Source organism: Serinus canaria, chromosome 9 (assembly GCF_022539315.1).
Source record: "Serinus canaria isolate serCan28SL12 chromosome 9, serCan2020, whole genome shotgun sequence".
In the NCBI taxonomy this organism is placed as follows: Eukaryota; Metazoa; Chordata; class Aves; order Passeriformes; family Fringillidae; genus Serinus; species Serinus canaria.
The window spans coordinates 8,735,998-8,756,331 of record NC_066323.1 but is presented as its reverse complement, the minus strand read 5'-3'; the positions used below and the strand labels follow the sequence as shown (position 1 = coordinate 8,756,331).

At 45.4% G+C, this 20,334-nt stretch overlaps 1 protein-coding gene across 2 annotated transcripts; it reads right to left on the bottom strand.

The window, feature by feature from the left end:
- Positions 1-383: 383 nt before the first annotated feature.
- On the bottom strand, positions 384-19,155 carry EIF4E2 (eukaryotic translation initiation factor 4E family member 2). 2 transcript variants are annotated; one of them, XM_030227141.2, is made up of 8 exons: positions 19,016-19,155; positions 18,163-18,277; positions 16,911-17,045; positions 14,026-14,130; positions 11,037-11,189; positions 10,804-10,940; positions 3,381-3,459; positions 384-853 (listed from the first exon to the last, which is right to left on the bottom strand). In XM_030227141.2, exons 1-7 carry the CDS (start codon positions 19,033-19,035, stop codon positions 3,414-3,416), a joined length of 711 nt encoding a protein of 236 aa, XP_030083001.1. In that variant the 5' UTR covers positions 19,036-19,155; the 3' UTR covers positions 384-853; positions 3,381-3,413. The 2 variants fall into 2 exon arrangements, with proteins under 2 accessions (XP_030083001.1, XP_030083003.1); XM_030227143.2 differs by lacking the exon at positions 3,381-3,459 and having other exon boundaries at positions 19,016-19,063.
- Positions 19,156-20,334: the final 1,179 nt, after the last annotated feature.

Below are 20,334 nucleotides of genomic sequence, written 5' to 3'. Positions count from 1 at the left end.
CAGGGGGTCACTGCCAGCCCTTCTTCTGGTCACAGCTGTCACGCAGCTCTGAGCAGCAGGCTGGGCCATCGCCCTCTTCTGCTAAACCCACCAGGGGCCCAGTTTCCCAGGTGGCCAGAGACTTACAAACCCCAGTGCACACCAGAAGCAGGCTTGGCCCTGAATTCAGCCAGTGCTGTTGGCTCTCCATCGAGACAGAGTGAAGGCAAACCTCTCTTTGTACTGGTTTAAGGGAAGCTCAAATCCCTCTCCATAACAAATAGGGGTGGGTACAAGGCACTGCTAACCTGGGAGTATAAAGAAGAGGCAAAGATACAGCAAGCAGCCTGGAGAAATACCACTACACTGAATTTCAGACACAACCAAAAAATGAGAGACTGAAAGAAACAAAGAGACCCAATAATTTATTGGCAGAACTGAAAAGGGGCATTTGAAAACCACAGGGCTGACTCTCAACTGGGATGCTCCTCCCAGCTGCAGAGAGATTTATAATACTGGTATCCCTCAGCAAAAGGCTCTGATGTTGGGGCAGAATCCCAGAGATCCTGCGTGCCATGTAGAGAAAGACAGGAAAGTGCTGCAAGAAGTGGCCCCGAGGGCCCGCCGCTAATTGAAAGGCTGCCTCCCGCCCCACTGCTAAAAAAAAGTTTGTGTAAGACAAAATCGGCCTCTATTGTCACCGCTGCTGGAGGCTTCAGGTGGATCCTTCCCCCAGGGAGGAGTGCGAGAGTGGCCCATGAGTCCCTTCAGAGGTCGGAGGCCACTCTCAGTGCTTTCAACACGGAGAGAGGAGCTTAGTGCCAACTCTTGTTCTCACAATGTGATTTTTGTGTTTCGAAAGCTTGAATTATCCCTGGAAAACAGAGGGAAGAAAAGAAGTGGTTAAAGATGTGCATTCCTTCAGATCACAACACCTCCCCATTCTCCCCACTACAGCTACCAGTGTCGCCATCCCAGTACATCACTCAAAATCAACACTTGCTAAATCTCCCATGCAGATCTTCCTAACTACAAACTTCTCACACAAGTCAGCTGTCACTCCAGAACCCTTGGAACAGAGGGAGATCCTGGTTCATCCCCATTCAATGAGAAGAAAAAATTGTCATCTCCTGTAAGCAAAGCACATGACAGAATGTGGAAACCTCCCTGATGGATTCTGCTGTTTAAACAACTTGCAAGGTCTCTTCTTTAGCAAACATTTATCTCGGGGATTCTGCTTGGAACACAAATATACTACCAGACCAACCTCCCCCTGCCTCTGTCCCTCGTATTTAGTCATACTGTCAACAAGTTTAGCTCTCTGATCTCTCCTACCTTAAAAGTATCTAATCTGAAAAGGGTGTTTTCCTCAAGTTTAAATAGACAAGTCTCTTCAGCAGCTTCTACTCACTCAGAGTACAGCCACGAGCCTTGGGGGCTATTGACCAAGGAAGGAGTGCTGGTCTGCAAGCTCCCTCAGTACAGTCTCATGGCACTGCAGCAATTGAAGATGGGGCAGATTACAGAAATCTGTTCCTGCTTACTGCCAGCCTGTGAGCAGCAGCAACAGGCAAGGCATACTCCCACATTAATAGGTAGTGTGTTGAAAAAAAGGAGATTACAATTACTTTGAGAGGATAGGTTTGGCAGGGACAGGGCTGTAAGTTGCCCAAGCCAAAACATTTAGGGATGCCCCAGGACATACCACATAAAACAGCTGAAGAGCAAAGGCAGCAACTTCAGCAGCAAGGTGCTGTGCAGGACTGTGAAATTCCATTCAAACCCGTGAGCTATCATTGTGGGCTGTCAGCAGCTGCATGGCAGCAGTACCAGCACAGGCTGGAACACCTCCAGGAGGTGGGCTGGAGAACTGGAAGAACAGAAGGAAGTAAAAACCACTTTTCAGCATTAAAAAAGTTACTCTGCATGACCTGACAGCAAAAACCATGCTGCAGAAGACTGGGGTTCACCTCTGCACTTGCTAGAAAAGCAGGCTAGGCTGCCATTTGGGAATGTGATTCAGGATTCACTAACTGGATTCTGGTTAATTTGCAACAATGGTTTGGCTTTCTATCCCATACTGGACTTTCACCTGTGCCATCTACCTCAGAAGGACAGCACACTTTAGGGGAGCTCTTTAGTGGACAGATTTCTCCCTGTATTTTTCCTCCTTCTGCCTTTATTAGGGTGCCCCAGGCCCTCTGCTCATCCCTGCTCAGCACAGGCCACCCAATACAGCTGAGAGTCAAATGAACTCTGCCACTGTTTTCCTGTACCCTTGGCACATTTGCTGTCTTCAGAGCCTGGTATATCATTAAGTGAGCTGGTTTCCTCTTTCAGAAGGACACGTGAATGTCATCTAACAATAACAACACTAACAAATGCCTGTGTAGTATTTTGTAAACACTGATCCTCACAAAAAATCAAACCTGTGGGGGGAGAGAGGTATTATTTTCACCCATTACTTCAGAGCAAGGTATGATAACACTGCTTTCCCAAAGCTGTTGAGGGAGGTTTGGGGATCCCCAGCAGCTCCTCCGAGCTCAGCTGTGTTGGAGCAGCTACGTTCCACTGCCCAGTTATGGGAATAGAGCAATGTAAATGCTTCCTTCCAGTAGATTCGTCTGCTCTGGCACTCAGCAATCCAGTGATCCCACTTGGCTACAATCAACCCAACTCTCATGGCCAGGCCTCTTGCTGGCCTTTCTTAAGGGCCTGCTGTCAGGGAATTGGGCACTGCAGAGAAAAACAATCTAAGCTGTGAGGCTCCCAGCAGCCCTGGGCTCACCTTGGCTATGTTCTCTGCACATCTTGGCTGACTACCAGCAGTAGAGAGTGGTTGTCTCATTAGCCACAACATTATTATTTCTACCTACAGTAGCTACTGGGTGTCCTTCCTGAACAAGCTTTTATTGACCAATTAATTTATTCTGTTAACAGTTTTTAATTTTAATTTTTAATTTTTTTAATTGTTTATTCTGTTTAACAGTCCACTGTTAAAGAGCTGTGTGTCAGGCCCCAGGTGCCTCTCTCAGTGTCCACTCTCTGGATGTGCTTAGGACTCATTTACCACTCCATACCTGCTTACAGTCAACCCTAGGCAACACACCCAAGCTGAAGACATACCTCTCAGCCTCCTGGGACCAGGTCTGGGATACAAGTGCCTCATACACAGGAAAGACACATTAGCAAAATAGCACACAGCACTTCAAGAGAAAATGCTGGTGTCTGGTCAAAAAAACCAAAAAATTAAAGTAATTTTGATCTTTGGAAAAGAACAAATAGCAGGAAGGGCCCACCATCAGACCCATAAGACAAGAGAACATGCCAGCCCATGGGAAGAAGTTTGGAAGCTGAGAGGTATGCCATGAAGTCACATAGGAAGAAAGATGAGGCCCTACCCTGGGTGTGACAGAGGGAGGGGGAGCGTTCGATCAGCGGCCACTGCTGTTCACCAGGCCATGAAACTCCTCCCAGGCCCTGGCAAGCCAGAGGGAAAAAAAAATGAAATAAAACCAAAAAATAGCACTTCAGATCAAAGGCTTCTTAACTTTTAACGAGAGCAGAAACATTCAATAACGTTTAAAAGGCACTTGTCTTCAGAGAGCAAGGCAATATTCTCTGATAGCCCTAGTGGATAGAAGCATCCTTAAATCCAGCCAAACATCTGACAGCACAAGGCAGCTTTAGCGTTCTGCACAGACATGAAGCGTTCCCACTGGCTGCTGATGATAAAGCCACATTAATACCCAGAGACAGGTATGACCTTCCTAGTCACAAATGGAATATCCATTTCCTATTGCTCATAAAATAGACCATGTTACGTCTTTCTGGAGGATTATCACATTCCTTGGCTGGTTATACTCAGCTAGTTACTGGCCTCATGTTTTGCCACATACTGCATATGCAGGTAATCCCCCCAAAAGGGGCTTCTTTCAATGCCACGCAGCTTAGCTCTTACGAAATTCTTTGATCAGGCAGCAGAATCCAATTGTTATTAGGAAGTCTAATTTCCCATTGTAAACCTGCATTGTTAACGACGACCCAGTAAAAACATCCCAACTATCTGAAATGAAAATGTTTTTAGGTAAGTTAGAGGGACAGGTCCAACACTGCATTCCCTGGTGGAGAATGTTACTGACAGATGAAGGCAGCAGACAGAAAAATTGCTGTTGGTTTTATGAAGGCAGCAAACTGAAAACCTCTCAGGGAAAACACGCTGAGGTTAATGTGAGCATGGCTACTATCTTCTAGGATCAGAGACGTCAAAGAACCTCACAGTTCTCCATGCCCAGCAAAACAGTACTGGTGCCTACAGCACATGCCAAGCCATTTTCTGAAGCCACAAAGTCCCATGGAGCTGGAGGGACCTTAAAGAGAACCCAGGTCAATCATAAACTCAGACCACCCTCTAGATTTTTTTGCTGGTACTTCTCAGCTGCTTCACATTTTGTTTTGTGTGTTGCCTCATCAGGCCACTGCAAAATAGGAGAGTCCAGAAATGGAAATCCTGCATTAGTCAGCACCTGTGCCACAACTGGACCACCAACCTGGCTCTTATCTGAGCCTCAGAGTCAAGCTCCCAAACGGAATTTGCAAAAGCAGCCCAGGTGTCACATGCTCTTTCCCAGCAAGTTATAGCCCAAATAAACACTAAGACCTTGGGGTTCAACAGCCTCACTCCAGAAGAAAGTTAGGGAGAAGAGAAACTCTGAATCTGAAGCCCTCTTATTTGCTGGTAGTCTTTGCACATTTCCAAACTTGTCAAAGAGTCTCCACCCTCATGTCTTCCCTCCAACCTCCCTTGTATCTCTGCCACATTCTCATCACCCACAATCACATCTCTCTTTCCTCTCCCATAGTACTCCCAAACTTATAACTTCTCAGCAGAAGGAACACAAGGACAGATTACTTGTCAACATGATCGATAATTTATTACCCCTTTCACACTAAGGAGTTCCTTGTTCCAACATCCCAATAACATCATGCACAGTCCTTCATCTCTGTCCTCAAAGACAGAGAGGAAAAGCTCTTCCAGCCAAGAATTTTTAATTCAAGACCCTCATATGTATTATAGTACTAATGACTCCAACTATCTGCTGACTTGACTGAAAAAAATCCACCAGGATGTGTCTGCCCTAATGTACCTAAACTATGCTAGGACAGCAAACTGCTCTCATTCCATACTGAACAAGCCTGCCAGTTAATTTCATCTGGCAGAATCTTTATGACCTGTGACATGCCAAAGGCACAGTGCCAGAGAGTCTAAGAGGTTATTTTTATGTATAGACAGTTTTAGTACCTTATTGCCATACTGTCTGCACAGCGATCAGATACTCAGTGAATTGATCCCCATCACTTAGATTATTCCCACTGAACAGATGGGACATGGAAACGTTAGCAGGCTAAACAAAGCCAGCCAGAGCTGCTCTTCCACACTCATTCCTGACCCACAACTGTTGAAACTTCCTACCTTCTTCCCCACTGCCCAGGATCAGGAGCCAGACAGAACTCCCTTTAGCCCCAGAAAGTAAGTTGGAAGAAAAACAAAAATAAAAGAAGCCACTATCTCCCCAAAAAGGAAAAGAAAAAAAAAAAAAAAAAAAAAAAAGGAAGACCCCATCACAAAGAGGAAGGGCAGTCAGTTGCTTCAAGGGGCTTTCCAAATCACTATTGTGCAAGCAGCACTAGCTGTTTTCTGGAAACATTCTCAGTTAAGTCCCAGTAGTTTTCATCCACTATTTCTCTGTGCAGCCCTGCTCCTTACCTTCTCCTTCCCCAGCTAAAAAGGATTCAGAGAGCTCAGAGTGCACTTATGGTACCTTACAAAGGGCACCAAGGTCTGTCTCTTTTGCCAGCCCACGTGGAACCTCCCAGCACAATGACCACTCACTACACTCTGCAGGTGTCCAGAGCAGCATAGCCTCTTTCTGGGTGATTCCCCTGGGATTTGCTCACAGTCAGACAAGAACTTTTTGACTAACAGATTGAAAAAAACATCTAGGGTAGTCTTCTGAAATAATTATTTCACCTGTCTGGCAGTACCTGGAGCAAAGGCAATATAACACAATTAAATAAACACAACTGAACAGACCTCCTTGAAAAAAAATGAAATAAATAGGTTATAGGCACTTTTTTGGTAAGAGACAGGCCACCAAGATAAGGCAGCCTTTCACAAAGTCATGAATACTTCTGAGCAAAGCATATTATGCTGATGGAGAATGAATCACTGAATCCATCAATTCAAAGACCAGGTCTATGCAAGTGCTCTTAGACTTTCAGCACCTGGAAACATCACTGGAACTGGAGAATGGAGCGCTAAATGAATGAAGCCAGTATTGCAGAGACTCAGGAGAAGAGGACAGCTATCAGATCTGGAACCTCACTGCTCTCCTCTAGATTTTATTCCTGCTCTCAGACTTGAATGGATGAGAGTGAAACAATGCAGCTCTAGAGGCACCCTGCCTTCCTCTTACAGGCATCACAATGTGTAAGGGTCCCCTCTGCAAACCATCTCTCTTTAGGCAAGGTCAACCCTGCCCACTCCATTTAAGACACAGCCAAAGGCACAGGTGACACAAGTAGAACAGCAGCACTGAGGAGTTCTCCTAAGATTTTGGAAATTAGCAAGCAAATGGAAACCAGTGTTTTAAAACCACAACAGTTACAGGATTAGCTGAACTCTGCTGTGACAAGGGAGACCTCACAAGCACCCTACCAGCAGCTTACTTATCTCATAAACACCGATCTTCTTGTGCAACGCCTGTCACTTCCACAGTGATTTCTCATCTTAATTCCTCACTTTTTTGCCACTCCTCTCTTTTTGTTCTGAGAACCCCACCCCTGCAGTCTTCATATAGTGTATTATTCCCTCCATAGGATATCCTCTTGTTTCTTACCTACAATATAGACTGAGGCCATTTCCTCCAACGGCCTGCAGTGAAATGAACCCAGTGCCAGCTCTATTAAGATCAACTATTCTTCTCATTTACTCGAGTCATCCCATTAGTTATCACTAGTGACTTTGAAAGGAAAGGATAGTTTTATACCCTGCTCAGCTCTCACTGCAGCAGGCACTCAGGAATAAGCAAAGCTTTGTTTCCAGAAAAAGCAGCCTTGCTTTAGAGCTGACAGGACAATCCTTAAAGTCACACAGCAACCAAAACATTTCCACACCAGCCTGCTCAGTGGCAACCTGCTGTTGGCCACTGCTCTGGTCTCTCCTGGCACTGGAAGCAGTGTAGCTGAATTTGCCTGGGATTCCTGGACAGTACTGTGGGTGAGAGCTCTCACGAAAGGAGATGGTCACTGACCACACAGTTATCAGTGCAGAAAAGAAAGGCTGATAAGCCCAGGCAGGGCAAGGCAGCCACGGACGTCACGCTGCAATGCTCAAAGTCAAATGTGAAAGTGATCACTTCCCCTCCGCCGTTCTTCCAACTGCAGATACCTGAATATTTTCAGTGGCTTTGCTGAGACATGGCCAGGCTGTTGTTGGCAACATTCTGTTTTCAGAAAAAGTGCACCTGCTACGGCAGCAAAAGAAGTTGGGTATTTTGCCTTTAATTCCAAGCCACAGGAAGTACCACTGTCCATAAGTCACTGTCACTTCTGGACCTTGTCACCTCCAAGGTTAACAACACTGATGAACTGAACCCATTAAGTGGTTCACTGCATCTGAGTGTTCCTCTCTCAGTGCACCTCTGAGGGAACAAAGAGAAGCAATTTCTCTCCAGCTACTGCAACAAGGTAGCTCACAAAATGTCACATATGTTCTCTTCAGGTGCTCAGCACTGTAACGTCTAAGGTACTATAAATCCCCTGGAATTTAGCAGAGTCCAAGAGATTGTTCTAACTTTCCTAGCAAGATTGGAAATTCATACAGACTAAGCTGACCCTTTTACTCGCTGGGATTTAGGCAGCTTGTCAATATCACAAGCAAGAGAAAGGACAAACAAAGGAAAATTGCAATGAAAGATCTGCTTATCTAGCTAAATGCACAAGCCCCACCACTGAGAGCGGGAAGGACAGAATGCAGAACAGCTCCTTGGAATAGCTGTGACGCAACAGGTACTTCTCAGATGCAGCTTGGCAGCACCACCACTTTCTGAAACAAAGGGGGCTGCAGCCTCGCTGACAACTCGTGAAAAATGGTGTCTAGAAATGATTTACTATGAAATGCATCATCACAAAAGGAATATACAAAACCTGAAACACAGGGCTTGGGTTCCACAGTGAGAGGCATGCTAGCAATTTCTACAGAAGCATTCATTTACAGTGTGTCAAAAGCTAATCCAGGTCAATTCACTACCTAAAAGTCTAGGTTTTGAGAAATGCCTGTTCTTTTCTTGCTAAGCATGCTCCCTTCCCTGAAGCACAATCAATGCCAATCAAACCCTGCACATGAGCAGAGCTCTAGTGGAGAGATGCAGCCCATACAAATGAAAAATGCCACGAGCCCCCCTCAAAAGGCAGCCCTGACAAAGCCTAGAGCACAGCTCTTCCATTAGAGCTTTTCATGAAACACAGCCAGAGTGTGAATATAGAGTGCTGGCTAGAAAGCCCTCCCCAGTCATAAATCACATGGTACATGTGCAGCATTAAGTGGAGTTTATTCATGATGGACAGTATTTCAACAGGACTTGATAGATGGGTGAGGAAAAGGAGCCAGACTTCATGGAGGATAGAACTAGTTACACAAGAGATTCTTTATTAGTAAGAGAACCTTAATGATATGAAACTTATCCAAGCAGAGTCAGACTGAAAGCTGGGGCTGTCCTGCTCTTCTCTGTCACAAAGCAGTCACCATCACCACTCTGCAGCTGCTGCCCCTTGCTGCCTGCTGGTACCAGGCAAGAGAGGCACAAGAAGCTGGTCTGTGCATCACTACACAGAAACTCCACTGACAGCAGTTCTGCTCTGAATTTACACCAGTGCTTTTGGAAGGAGATGCTGGAGAGCACTGCAATCAGACTGCTGCAGCTTAAGCTAGGCAATGGGAAAAAAGGGGCTTTCATGATGCCCTACATGGCAGAAGGTTAATTGCTTAGACCTACCTGACTGGGACATCATCAAAGCAATTCCTACTAACTCTCCTACCCACAGAAGAATGAGTGGGAGACAAGCCAGTTGGCCTCTATTTAAGAATTGCTCCCAGCTGTAATCTGAGCTCCTAAACTTGATACCTCCAACACCTGTTATTCTCACACAAGCTCATTTTGCACCACACGTCAGCAGCACAAAATGAAACTCGGATGCTATGCAGGAAGAGAGGGCAGCCAGCACAGCGTGTTACACTGGTGCAGGGAAATGAGGCCACACTCCTGCTGCACCATCACTCAAGGCCTTACACCTGCCAGAGCAAAAACAAACACTGCTATAGCAGCGTTCTCTGTGCTAGGAAGTGCTGGTGGTGATAGCCCACAAGGGAAAGGCCACATCATTCCGATTCTACACTTGCTACATGAACCACCACCACCGCTTAGGACTGCTGGCTCCACACACAGCTTTTACTACAGAGACTGAGAAAAGTCAAACACCTTCCTGCTCTCACCACAAAGCCACATCACCACAGCCTGCAGTCTGCTGCTGCTGAGGAGTAAAATACTCTGCTGTGTGTCCACATGAGCACGTTGCTATTTCCCTACATGCACAGAGAATCCATAGTGCCCTCTCCTGGCAAAAAGTGCACGAGAAACGTTAGTGGCAAAATCACGGAAAAAAATCATCTCTTTCCCTTCTCTTTCCCACACATACAGGAGGGAGGGCCACATGGAACACTAAATGCCTACAGGCAGTTTCAACAAGATTTCTGTATAATTACTAGTGACCCACACTCAAAATTGGAAGCCAGCTGTCTGCTAGAACCAGGATGGATCCCATCAAACTGTCTGACAGCAGACTGATGGCAGCATGATTATGTGAAACAAGCCAGCATGATGAAACAAAGTCATGAAAGATACTTGCACCTTCATTACAAGCAAGATTAGAAAGCTCTCTGCCCCATCAGTGTCTTATTTGTTTCACTTCTTTTTCTGTGTGCACCTTTTCAAGTATTAATTTAACCAATATGACCTAATCAGTTTATAGTTTAATCAGTTATGACCTATTAGTTTATAATACACTTAAGAAAAAAAGAAAAGTAACATATTACTCACCTCTAACTAATACCTATATATGCAATTTTTTTGTCACTTTGTGGGAAATAAAAGTCACCCTGAATGGCCTGCTATGGTAAGCTATAATACATTTATTTAAAAATACAGCTGTGCTCTCTGTGTACCATGATCTTCTAGTCTTGTTAAAGAGCCTCTGTCACCAGGGCCTGGAAGACTTAATATATGACGTTTATTATGATTAGAAATCATTTGTACAGCACTGTAAATTCACACAGCACTTTTCCAAGACCATTTATAAGTCTAATGGCACTATAAATCCCTGTTAGCTTCCGCACTTTATTCCCCAGAATCCCTATTTATTCAAATTATTCTACTCCCCCCACTGCAATCTTGTCTTTGAATACATCGAGCCACAGTCCCACCCTGGGCTGCCCATCACCTGAGTGACAGGCTGGGAGGATTGTTAAAATAACCCTGGATCACACATTTAAAAAAGAAAACAGTTTTGCTCATAGAACCAAACACCCACGACAACAACACAGGAATTTGGCTTTCAAAGCGCGCTGGCAACAACTGCTGCTGTTTGCACTTCAGTTTGCAGGAACAGCCCTAACGCACACGAGCATTTCTGCCAAGGCCCGTGCCGTGCACCGAGCTGCCCGAGCACACATGCAACCTGCAGCACCCCCCTGGCCAGCACACGTACTTGATGCTGTCGGTGTGGGTTTTGTATTCCATGATGGTGTTGGGAGGTAGGTTGAGCACTCTTCGTAACGTGTCGCGTATCCGGGCTGTCGTGGCCTGGTCGCTGGCTGTCTTGTTCCATATGGAGATGATGTCCTCCTGCAGAATGGCATGGGAGGGAGGGAGGGGTGAGCACAGGGCACTTTTTGCAGCCCTGCCACATGGAAGCACATGCCAGTTGTCAAAAGCACTCACCTGGAATCGCACAGAGACGACGGCCCCACAGATTTCTTCCCCCACCATGAACTGCTCTCCCAACATGGCCAGAATAAGATTCTCCCAGCACCGTGATGCTAAGCCCTTCCGCAGACGGATAATCCATTTACCACCATTTTTGTTGGCATCATCCTAGGAAGAGGGGAAATAAATTGATTTGTTTTCTCCTAGCTATTTTTCTGCTACCCAAAAGACAGCAGAGCCACAAACAGGAGCAGATATTGATTAGGTGGGGCAAGGACGGTGTTTTCAAGCAAAAGCATTTTATTTCACTTCTCCCCCATATAAGCAGAGACAGAGGAAAACCACTTACTTTGAATACAAAGTACTTGAAACAATGGTCCTCAGCCTTCCAGATCAAGTTCTATGCTATGATGACTTGAGTTCTAGTGTTTTGATCCCACTAGCAAAGACTAACACCAGCCTACCAATTTGCACAAACAGACCCAGAGGCAAGGACTTTAAAACTACTCCTAAACTTGAGACAGAGTCACCATTTGTCTAATCCCCTATCTATGTAGTTCTGCTTGTAAAACAAGATCCCTGTAAAACAGGAAAACCCCCTCATCATAGAGCATGGAAGGCCAGTAGAGTTTGCAAGATGGTACTTTTAAAAGCAAGCAAAAAATTGATAAACATTTTCCTTCCACATTTGCAGGAATGGGCTCACAAGTTGTGCTATTACAGAAAGGACCACCCTGTTCTCTGACATTATCACACATCATACAGCTGAATGTTTGCTCCAGACTGTGGTGACCCAGGGAAATAATCAAAATGAGGGGAGAAAGTAAAAGAAAAATTTAATGCTAAGCACCCAGTCTGTCACCTCAATATTGTGATTCTGTATCTTGAAGCTGACAAAGAGCTGGAAACTGCTACAGCCTCCCCTGCTCCCCAGAACGCACAGCTATGTCAAAGAGCAGCTCCTCCTCTGTGCAGAACACTGAGGCATTCTCTGGTACAACACTGTAGCTGGGAAATCTTACAGGGTGAGAGGGGAACAAATTCCATCCAAAGCTGAAGACAGAGAGGTAGGAACAAGTCAAAGAGATGACAGTTAGGAAGGGTAAGGCAAGACAGGTCTAGGACAGAAACAGAGAACAAAGAGTGACTCAGAGGGGACTGCACAAAACAGAACATCCCTCTCCAGATCCCCAGCAATCCCCTCTGCCAAGCTGGGACACACCTTGAAGATGCCAGGCAAGGCAGCCCAACCCTTTTTAATGAAATAAAGTTAATTTCATTTTAATCTTAAAGCTTCTCTAGGGCTCAGATAAAACTAAACATTTGTCTGCTCTCTCAGAGACAGCATGTGCTAACAAAGCAATCCTGAGGAAACATGAAAGTGTCAGCATAACAGCAGCATTCACCTGACTCTTACTTTTCAGGTACGTGCTGGACTGAAAGGGGAAGGTGTCAGCTCCAGACAAACCTCAAATCATGACAGGAACCATCCAAATCAACATAAGTTCTAGGAATGTGGCAGAATCCTGTGAGAAGCAAACCCCTTTTCTGTAAAGTGCCCTTGTTTTCCAAGTTGTGAACATCACAGCCTTTAGACTGGGAGCTGGGTTTAACTCTTCAAAGTTTCCACAATGACTAATGGGCATCAGAAGAGAGTGATATTGCTAAAAATATCTCCAAGGTGGCTTAGCAGGTTCAAAGCTAGAGAGAGAGAGAGCAGTGATTGGGAGGCAGATGCTGTATCATGTGCTTTATGGTGGTTGTTAGTTTTCTTTCAGGTTAAACAAGCTTCGGTTCAGTCAAGCATTTTATTTTCCTTCACCAGAATAATAAAGATCTGCAGCCCAGTAAATCATCAGGGATTATTATGCTTAGTGCTTCTGACTTTACCAGAAAAGGCACAGATGGATGCAGAAAAGATCAGAGCTAGAAAAAGGCACATATGTACCTATAAGAATGACAGTAACTAAGGATCGGTTTGGAAGAGAAAGAAGCATAAACAAAGCCCTACAAAGCATGCAGCAATGGAAGGCCAGAAGTGAGATCTCTGGTCCTCTTCTAGAAATATAAGAAGGAAGTACGGCCAGAAGTAAAAATACTAAAGAATCTCTTCACCTCCATCTTAAAATGTCGACTGGGAAATGCTTTATAGAAATTCTGGTATCGTTAACTTGGGGACTCTCTGGTCGACACATTGTCTGAGGAACTTGCTCACCAGGAGTGCAAAGAGGGTTAAATGTTTTATATAAATAGTATTTGCAGTAACTGGCTATAAAATACCTTCTTAAAATAATTGCTAATAAGGGTCACATATAAATTTCTCAAGACCAAGCAGTATAATTAGGTACTTCAGAGAAACACATAAAATCCTCATATTGTGAATACTATTGGTCATTGCTGGAAGCAGGCCAGGAACTGGGAGAATGATTTGCTGGGCAAAGATTCTTTTAAAATTTCTTTTAACAGATTTGGATAGAAATAGAAGCAAACTAAAGTGCCCTGGAACAAAACCAAACCAAAACAACAACAAAACAAAACCAATCCAAAAACAAAACCCAAAAAAAGCAAATAGTAAATAAAAGGCAAAGTTGTTTTCCATCTCCAGTTCTGTGTGCAGGCTTTTACCCATATGCACCTCCTTGACTGAAAAAGGAGGGTTGGTTTTTATAAGCTTTGTTGGAGAGGTCAAGTCCTTCCAGAGGAAAGCCCTGCACTGCTGCCACTGGAGGCAGCTATGGGGTACCCCCTCCATTGGCAATGGCAGTTCAGCAACTTTTGTGGAAGTGCAGCCAGCAATCTCTCCATCTTCCCTCTCTGGCAGCAGGACTACTAGGTTACATGGACAGAGTTCTGAGGACAAGCTTACAGGAAACCCAGCCAAAAGGATTTCACCCAAGAAAATCTAATGGAGTGCCACTTAATGACAAGAGTCCCTCTACTGTAGAAGGTTCCCCCCAAAATATTGTGGGAAAATATCAAGGCAGAAATGAGAGCTCCAACTCACCTCCCACATGGGTTTGATGCCCTCTTTGAACAGATGGAAGTCACTGTGGCCTGTCAGGTCCCCAGGACGTACCATGTGACTGTAAAACCGCCAGAACTGTTCCACCTGCAACAACACCAACCACACAGTGAGGCTGCTCAAATTGTTCACAGTCAGGATTTCTATAGAAACAGGCTGCCATTTTTACACCAGCTCCCCAGAGCCACCTTCCCCTCTTCTGTTCTACTCACTGTCACCAGGGTGTTGATTAGGCAACACAAAAGGCAACAGTAGTGTCAGAGCCTGGGCGCCTATTTCTGACTGGCTCCATTACCAGGTGACCACCTGAAACATTCAATGGGTGCCTCTAAAGTCACTCTTTTTGTCTGAAGAAATCTGTGCTAAGATAACAGCTGCTCTGGAGAACAGTTCCAAACATATCTTTAAACTCCTACTGCCCAAACTTTCAATCACTGGGTATGTGTCAAAGGCATCATCTACAGCCAAGCCTCTTTACCCTGCATAACCACTGCTCTCTGTGACCATGGAAACTGTAGAAGCCTTCAAATAAGACCTTTTCTTTAAATTTAATTTTACTGTATGCAGATTTTAAGAAAAAATATACATTCTGGTGCTAGTTTAAGATTAGAAGGCACTATTCAGAGTTTTTATTTAAACACCTCTCACTTCCTTTTACAGTCTGCCATGGTATACTTGGACCACTTCACTTCGACCAGTTCCATTCTGACACCCCTGTGTCTGCTTCTCAGTCAGAGAGAATCTGACTGTAAGGCAAGATATTTATCTTTTATAGTTCTTAAAAATAGCATACTTATCTTTTGAGAATCTCTGGGTAAGAAAGGGTTTGAGAGAGGATGGATCTTTAAAACAAAACAAGGCAGTGGAAGTGGAATTTCCATATTTTAAGAAGACTCTACTCAGTTAGACAATAGCTATTAAGCAGACCAGCAGTGCAGCTGGAGGGGGCAGACATTACCCCAAGCACTGTATCAGAGACCTTAATGACTTGGTCAGCATTTGGAATACCACTCCAATCTGTGACCTCTGCCATCCAAGCTGGAATTTGCTTTTATAGCAAATAAAATTATGAACCAAGACTGAGGAGGGGTCAGAAGCAATCTATTTTTGTCAGGCACATCCAAACATCCGTGGGGAAATCACACTCCCACAGTGAAGGAACATGCCCTCTAGTGGTTCACATTTCCCAGCTTTTAGAGCTTTCCACTGAAAAGCCAGGAATAAATCTCAACACAGACTCAGCTAGACAATTCTTTTTGAAGTTTGCTCTTCCATCTCCTTAAACAGAATTTGGTCCCAAACACATTATCAAATATGCTGGCCAGTCTCTCTACGTCCTAACAGAACTGTAGCCAACCAAGGCAACAAATTCTCGGTAGCAAAGAGCAGACAACAGAATACTCAACAAGATGGTCTTCCTCTAAGGGGCTAAAAATCAGTGCTAAGTCTACACTGATTTATCAGACTGAAAAGTTATTGCCAGAACATCAAGTGGCAGTCACATTTTTCATCCCCTGAGCTGAAAGTACTAGCTCACAGAGGCTAACAGGAGCAGTAACTACCCACAACAACAGGCTCTTCTTCCCACCCTTATCCTGTATGGATACAGTAACACAACCCAGCTCTCAGACAGGCATATTTTTATGCAGCCTCCAGAAGGAATAAAGGGCTGTTTTTATAAAAGAGGATATGTACTGGAGGGCAAAATTAACATTTATAAGAGACCCTGAAAAAAACTGGGCAAATACCAGACGTAGAAGAAAAAGGAAGAAAACAGCCAACAGACTTCCTGGCCTCTAGAACAGTAATGGGGACTCATTTTGCTTATATATTTTGGGCTCTTGAGGGCAGGTTCACTCTGCCAGCACCATGCAAAAACCTAACACAGCCTGTCCAGGGCATGCTCAAGTTTATTCCAGGAACAAGCAACCACAGAGTGGAAGGAGAAAGGAAGAGCAATTTGCCTTCCAATGAACTAGACTGCAACATCAAACTGCACCTTGTCCATCACTTAGAGACAGACAACAGGCCACCAGCTGTTGGCAAATACACCATGCCAGATGCTTATTCCAAACACAGTCTTTGTGCTGGGAATGTGGGTGGAGAGAAGTCTGTGAGGGACAACACAGGTATGGACAAGAAAAGCTGTTCCTTTCTTCTCTTGCTCCAGCCATAAATTAACTACATGGCTGCTCTTTTTTTTTCCCTATTATTATACCAACTAGTATCATGGACAGAGGTCTAGCACAGGGCAGAGGAGAAGTGCTAAAGGCACATCTGCTGAAATTCAAGAGCTCATTTGCCTTGGCAAATCACTCACTGCCACCAGGACAGAGGCAGCACACAGGGAGCAGGCCAGGAGGAGCAGGCTGTGTGAGTGACAGTGTTAGCGTTCAGGAACACATAATCACAGAATGATTATATCTAGGTGCTTTTATTGAAGAGCTCTGGGTGTCAGAGGTACACAGACCCAAATGTGATCCCGACATGGTTTCAAGCCGAACATGTTTTATATTCTATCGTTATACAACTTACATATTAACTATTAAACTTTCATTGTTCTATTGTACACATTGATTTCATCCAAGCATGGATTTCTCATGATCTCCCTCAAACCCCTAACATAGTTTCTCACGATTCTTTAAACAATAATTATATCTAATCACATCTAACAATTATATCTTTTACCATATCCTGACTACACAGGTGCAGTTTTACACAATCTAGCAAACACAAGGCCTAACATTTCCTAGGGCCTACCTTTAACATTTCCCCAGGGCCTACTAAGCCTAACTTTCTCTCCAGCTCCCTGACTTTTCTATGACGTTAGAATGTTTGACTCTCAGCAGGGACAGCAGGGTACTCACGGAGGCGAAGGTGCCGATCTGTTTGATGTTCTGCTCGTAGCTCTGCGAGCTGGTGGGCCGGCCGGGCGTGCGCCGCGAGTACCAGAAGGTGTAGTTGTACTGCAAGGGGTGCTCGGCTGGCCCCGGCACCACAGCCTGCACAACACAAAGCCTTGGTTACCCCTCCATGCAATGGGAAAAATTGCATTTACAGCATGTAAAAGTAACCATTCGAGCCATCATGACTGAATTCTTTTTAGTCCTGTGCCTGTCTCAAAGGAAAAAAAAAAAGACAAACTAAAAAGGGAAGTGTGAGACCTTTAACTTTTTCAACTTAAGGGAAAAAAAAAAGACACTTTCCTCCTCTGGGAAGGATAAACCCCAGTTATAATGAATCATGATTCAAATGCAATTAAAACTCTTTGGTGACACCAACTGCCTCAAGCAACCAACACCCCAGTGCTCTGGGAAGATTAATCTCAGAACTTGTTATGTCAGCTTTGGCAGAGCCCATCACCAGCAGTGGGCAGTGATCACTTTGCAATTTCCAAAACACTGATTTCTGATTAAAAATACTCCTAATGAGCACAAAAGAGGCTAATGAGAGCTCATTAACCAGGAATCAAAACTTACAGAGAAAACCCCAATCAAAGCCCTTATCTTATACTATTTGATATTGTTACAGGAGTTACCAGAGCTTAACTCTCTACTTTCCTTGTGACTATGGCAAGCTTACAAGGGTTGCATTACTTCAGACAGAGCACAGGAGGCATTCTAAACAAGGATTGTTTCCTAAATAAGATGAAAAAAAAAAAACAAACCAAGGGAGATATATGCCTTATGCCTTCTTGACCAGGCTACATTATACACAGGGATACATCTTAAATGTTATTTCAACAGTGTCACAAACACTGCCTGTCAAAGCACCTTCAAGCCACTACTGTCCTGTCAGACAGGAGTCCTTTTCCCATGTTCTCTTCCAAATTTGTTTTTGGATGAATATAAAGTCTTATTTCTCATTGCCATTCCAAAGCCTGGCAAGGTACCAGCTATGTTAGTGAAGGGAGCATTCACCCCTCAGATGAGAGACCTCCAAATGTGACATAAAATCACTGAAATCAAACATAGTCCCTCTGTCTTCACTGCAGCAGTAACAATGCACTGAGACCACAGCCCTCCAAGACATATTTTCCTTACCCCTGAACTGAGGATTGACTCCCCAGCACTGCCACACCATGCCCTGGCAGAGGAGTGCAGATGGAGTGCACCATACCTTCCTCTTGGTAGTACTCTGTGGTTTCTCACGATCATTCTTTTCCTTCTCACTGTCTTTCTGTGTGTTATTTTCCTCATTCTGGTCATGGTCTCCACTATCATCATCTTTCAATCTAGTAAAGAAAAACAACAAAGAGAGCCATCACACAGCTGAGAAGGTTCACACCAAGCCCAGGTAATTCTCTGCTCCAAAGCTCCTCCGTGGTACAAGGGCCACCACAGTTTGGACATCAACACTTGACAACGCACACAGTTAAAACTACTTCTGTTTTTCGTGCCTATCACAGGCATGTTGGGCAAGCACTTTTAAGCCGAAGTGAACAACGAAGCAGCTTTTTGGTACAAACTCAAGTAGTTTGTGCTGGATACTGATCTGCCACAGGAAACCCCAGTTACTCGTTAGGGTTCCCTGCTATTCAGGGGTCCCTCACGAAGACCTGTCACCGTACCTCTGCTGACTCTTGCCCACCCCGCTCCCCACGCCCCCCAGCATTGCAGAGGCAGCGCCTGGGGCGAGCAGACACCGCGCCAGCAGCCAGCACCCCACAAGTCTCTCTGCCCGCCCCATTCCCTGACAAGGGCCGGAAAAGGCGAGACAAGCGGGGCTACGAGGCGGCCCGCGACTCCTCGGTGCGGGCCTGCCACCGGCCCACCGCCCACACCTCTCGGTCCCGCGTCCCCTCGGGGCCAGGCTGGGCCCCGGCTGCACGGACGGGGCTGTGCGTAGCCCCGTGACTCATCGCGTCTCGCCCGCCCGGCGCCGGAGCAGCGGCGGGAGGCGCCGGCGGGGCTCGGGGCCGTGCAGGCCCCGCAGCGGGGACCGGCCGCGGCGGCTCGGGGGTGACACTCACGCGTCGAATTTGTTGTTCATCGTCGCTCGCTGCCGCCGCCACCCCCGTTCGCCTCAGCGACTTCCGCCCTGCTGAGTCCGCCCGCGAAACTCTTCCGCCGCTTCCGGCGGCTCCGCCATACCCTCCCTCGTTTCCCCCCGGAGCCGTAACACCGCGTACGGCGGGCGGGGAAGGGAAGGCGCTGCCGGGAGCGCCCCTCAGGGCAGCGCCGCCATCTTGGGTGTGGCGTGGCTGGCCTGAGGGAGCGAGCAAGAGAGTTACAAATTATTCACACAATTAATTTTGCTCTGGTAAATACAGTCTGAGAACTCAGTTACTCTTCAAGGGGTTTTCCCACTTTGCCTCCTGTGGCGACAGGGAACCCCAGCTCTACGCTCCCCATTGCTCTTTCCTTCGTGTACAGCGAGGGATGACACAGAAAATGGGGAAAATGTCCCAGTAAAGAGCCTGCAGGCTCCTGAAGTGGTAATGGACACTTCATAGAGGATAAGGGCGATAGTCCCTCCTTCAGCATCTCCTTCCACTTCACGAATCTGCTCCCACATTACTCCATGAGCACAGAGTCTTTTCTCAGTGCTTTGCAAATCTCTGCCCAGCAATTTCTGCTATCTGGAAGAGTTAGTAGAGTTCTGAGGGCCTTAGTTTCTGTTTCTCTGTCAATTTGTGATGTAGAAAGAGTAGAAAAAAATCGTTGCCTGTGTAATCCAGGTGCTTATGCTAAGCAAGTAAAGCAAAAACCCCATATTAAGTCCCAAAATATTATAACTTGGTGTAACTCAGTCTACTTAAAACTTATTTATGCTAAACAACTAATATCTCTCATCAGTCTGTCAATCAGGAACATGAAAAAATGGTATTCAGCATATATAAGGCACTACATATCCTCTGTCCTATAGTGCGTGAGTGTATTCATCCTTGTAAAACACAGTAATGTAATGGTGGAATTCCTACCTTACTATTGGAAAGCAAAAGTAAAGGAATCAGGAATATCAGGAATATCCCTGAAATCCCAAGAGTATGGCAGAAGAGGGAAAAGGGCCCCCCAAGTCCTAGGCTAAATATCCTTACCACTGGCCCTCTCATCCTGTTGCCTTACGGGCTCAAACCTGTGTTCATGACCTTAGAAGACACGGAAGATTATTTAGAAATAACTAGTAGCAGAAATAGTTCAAAAACTCATAAAGAATTTCCTGGTTGGTAACAAAAGGGGTCCCTAAATGGGATCTGTGTGCTCTGAAGACCAGCAGTTTTCCAAAATATTTCAGAAAATTGTGTTACACAAATTACTATGGAGACCTGCTCATACAAAGATCCTTTTC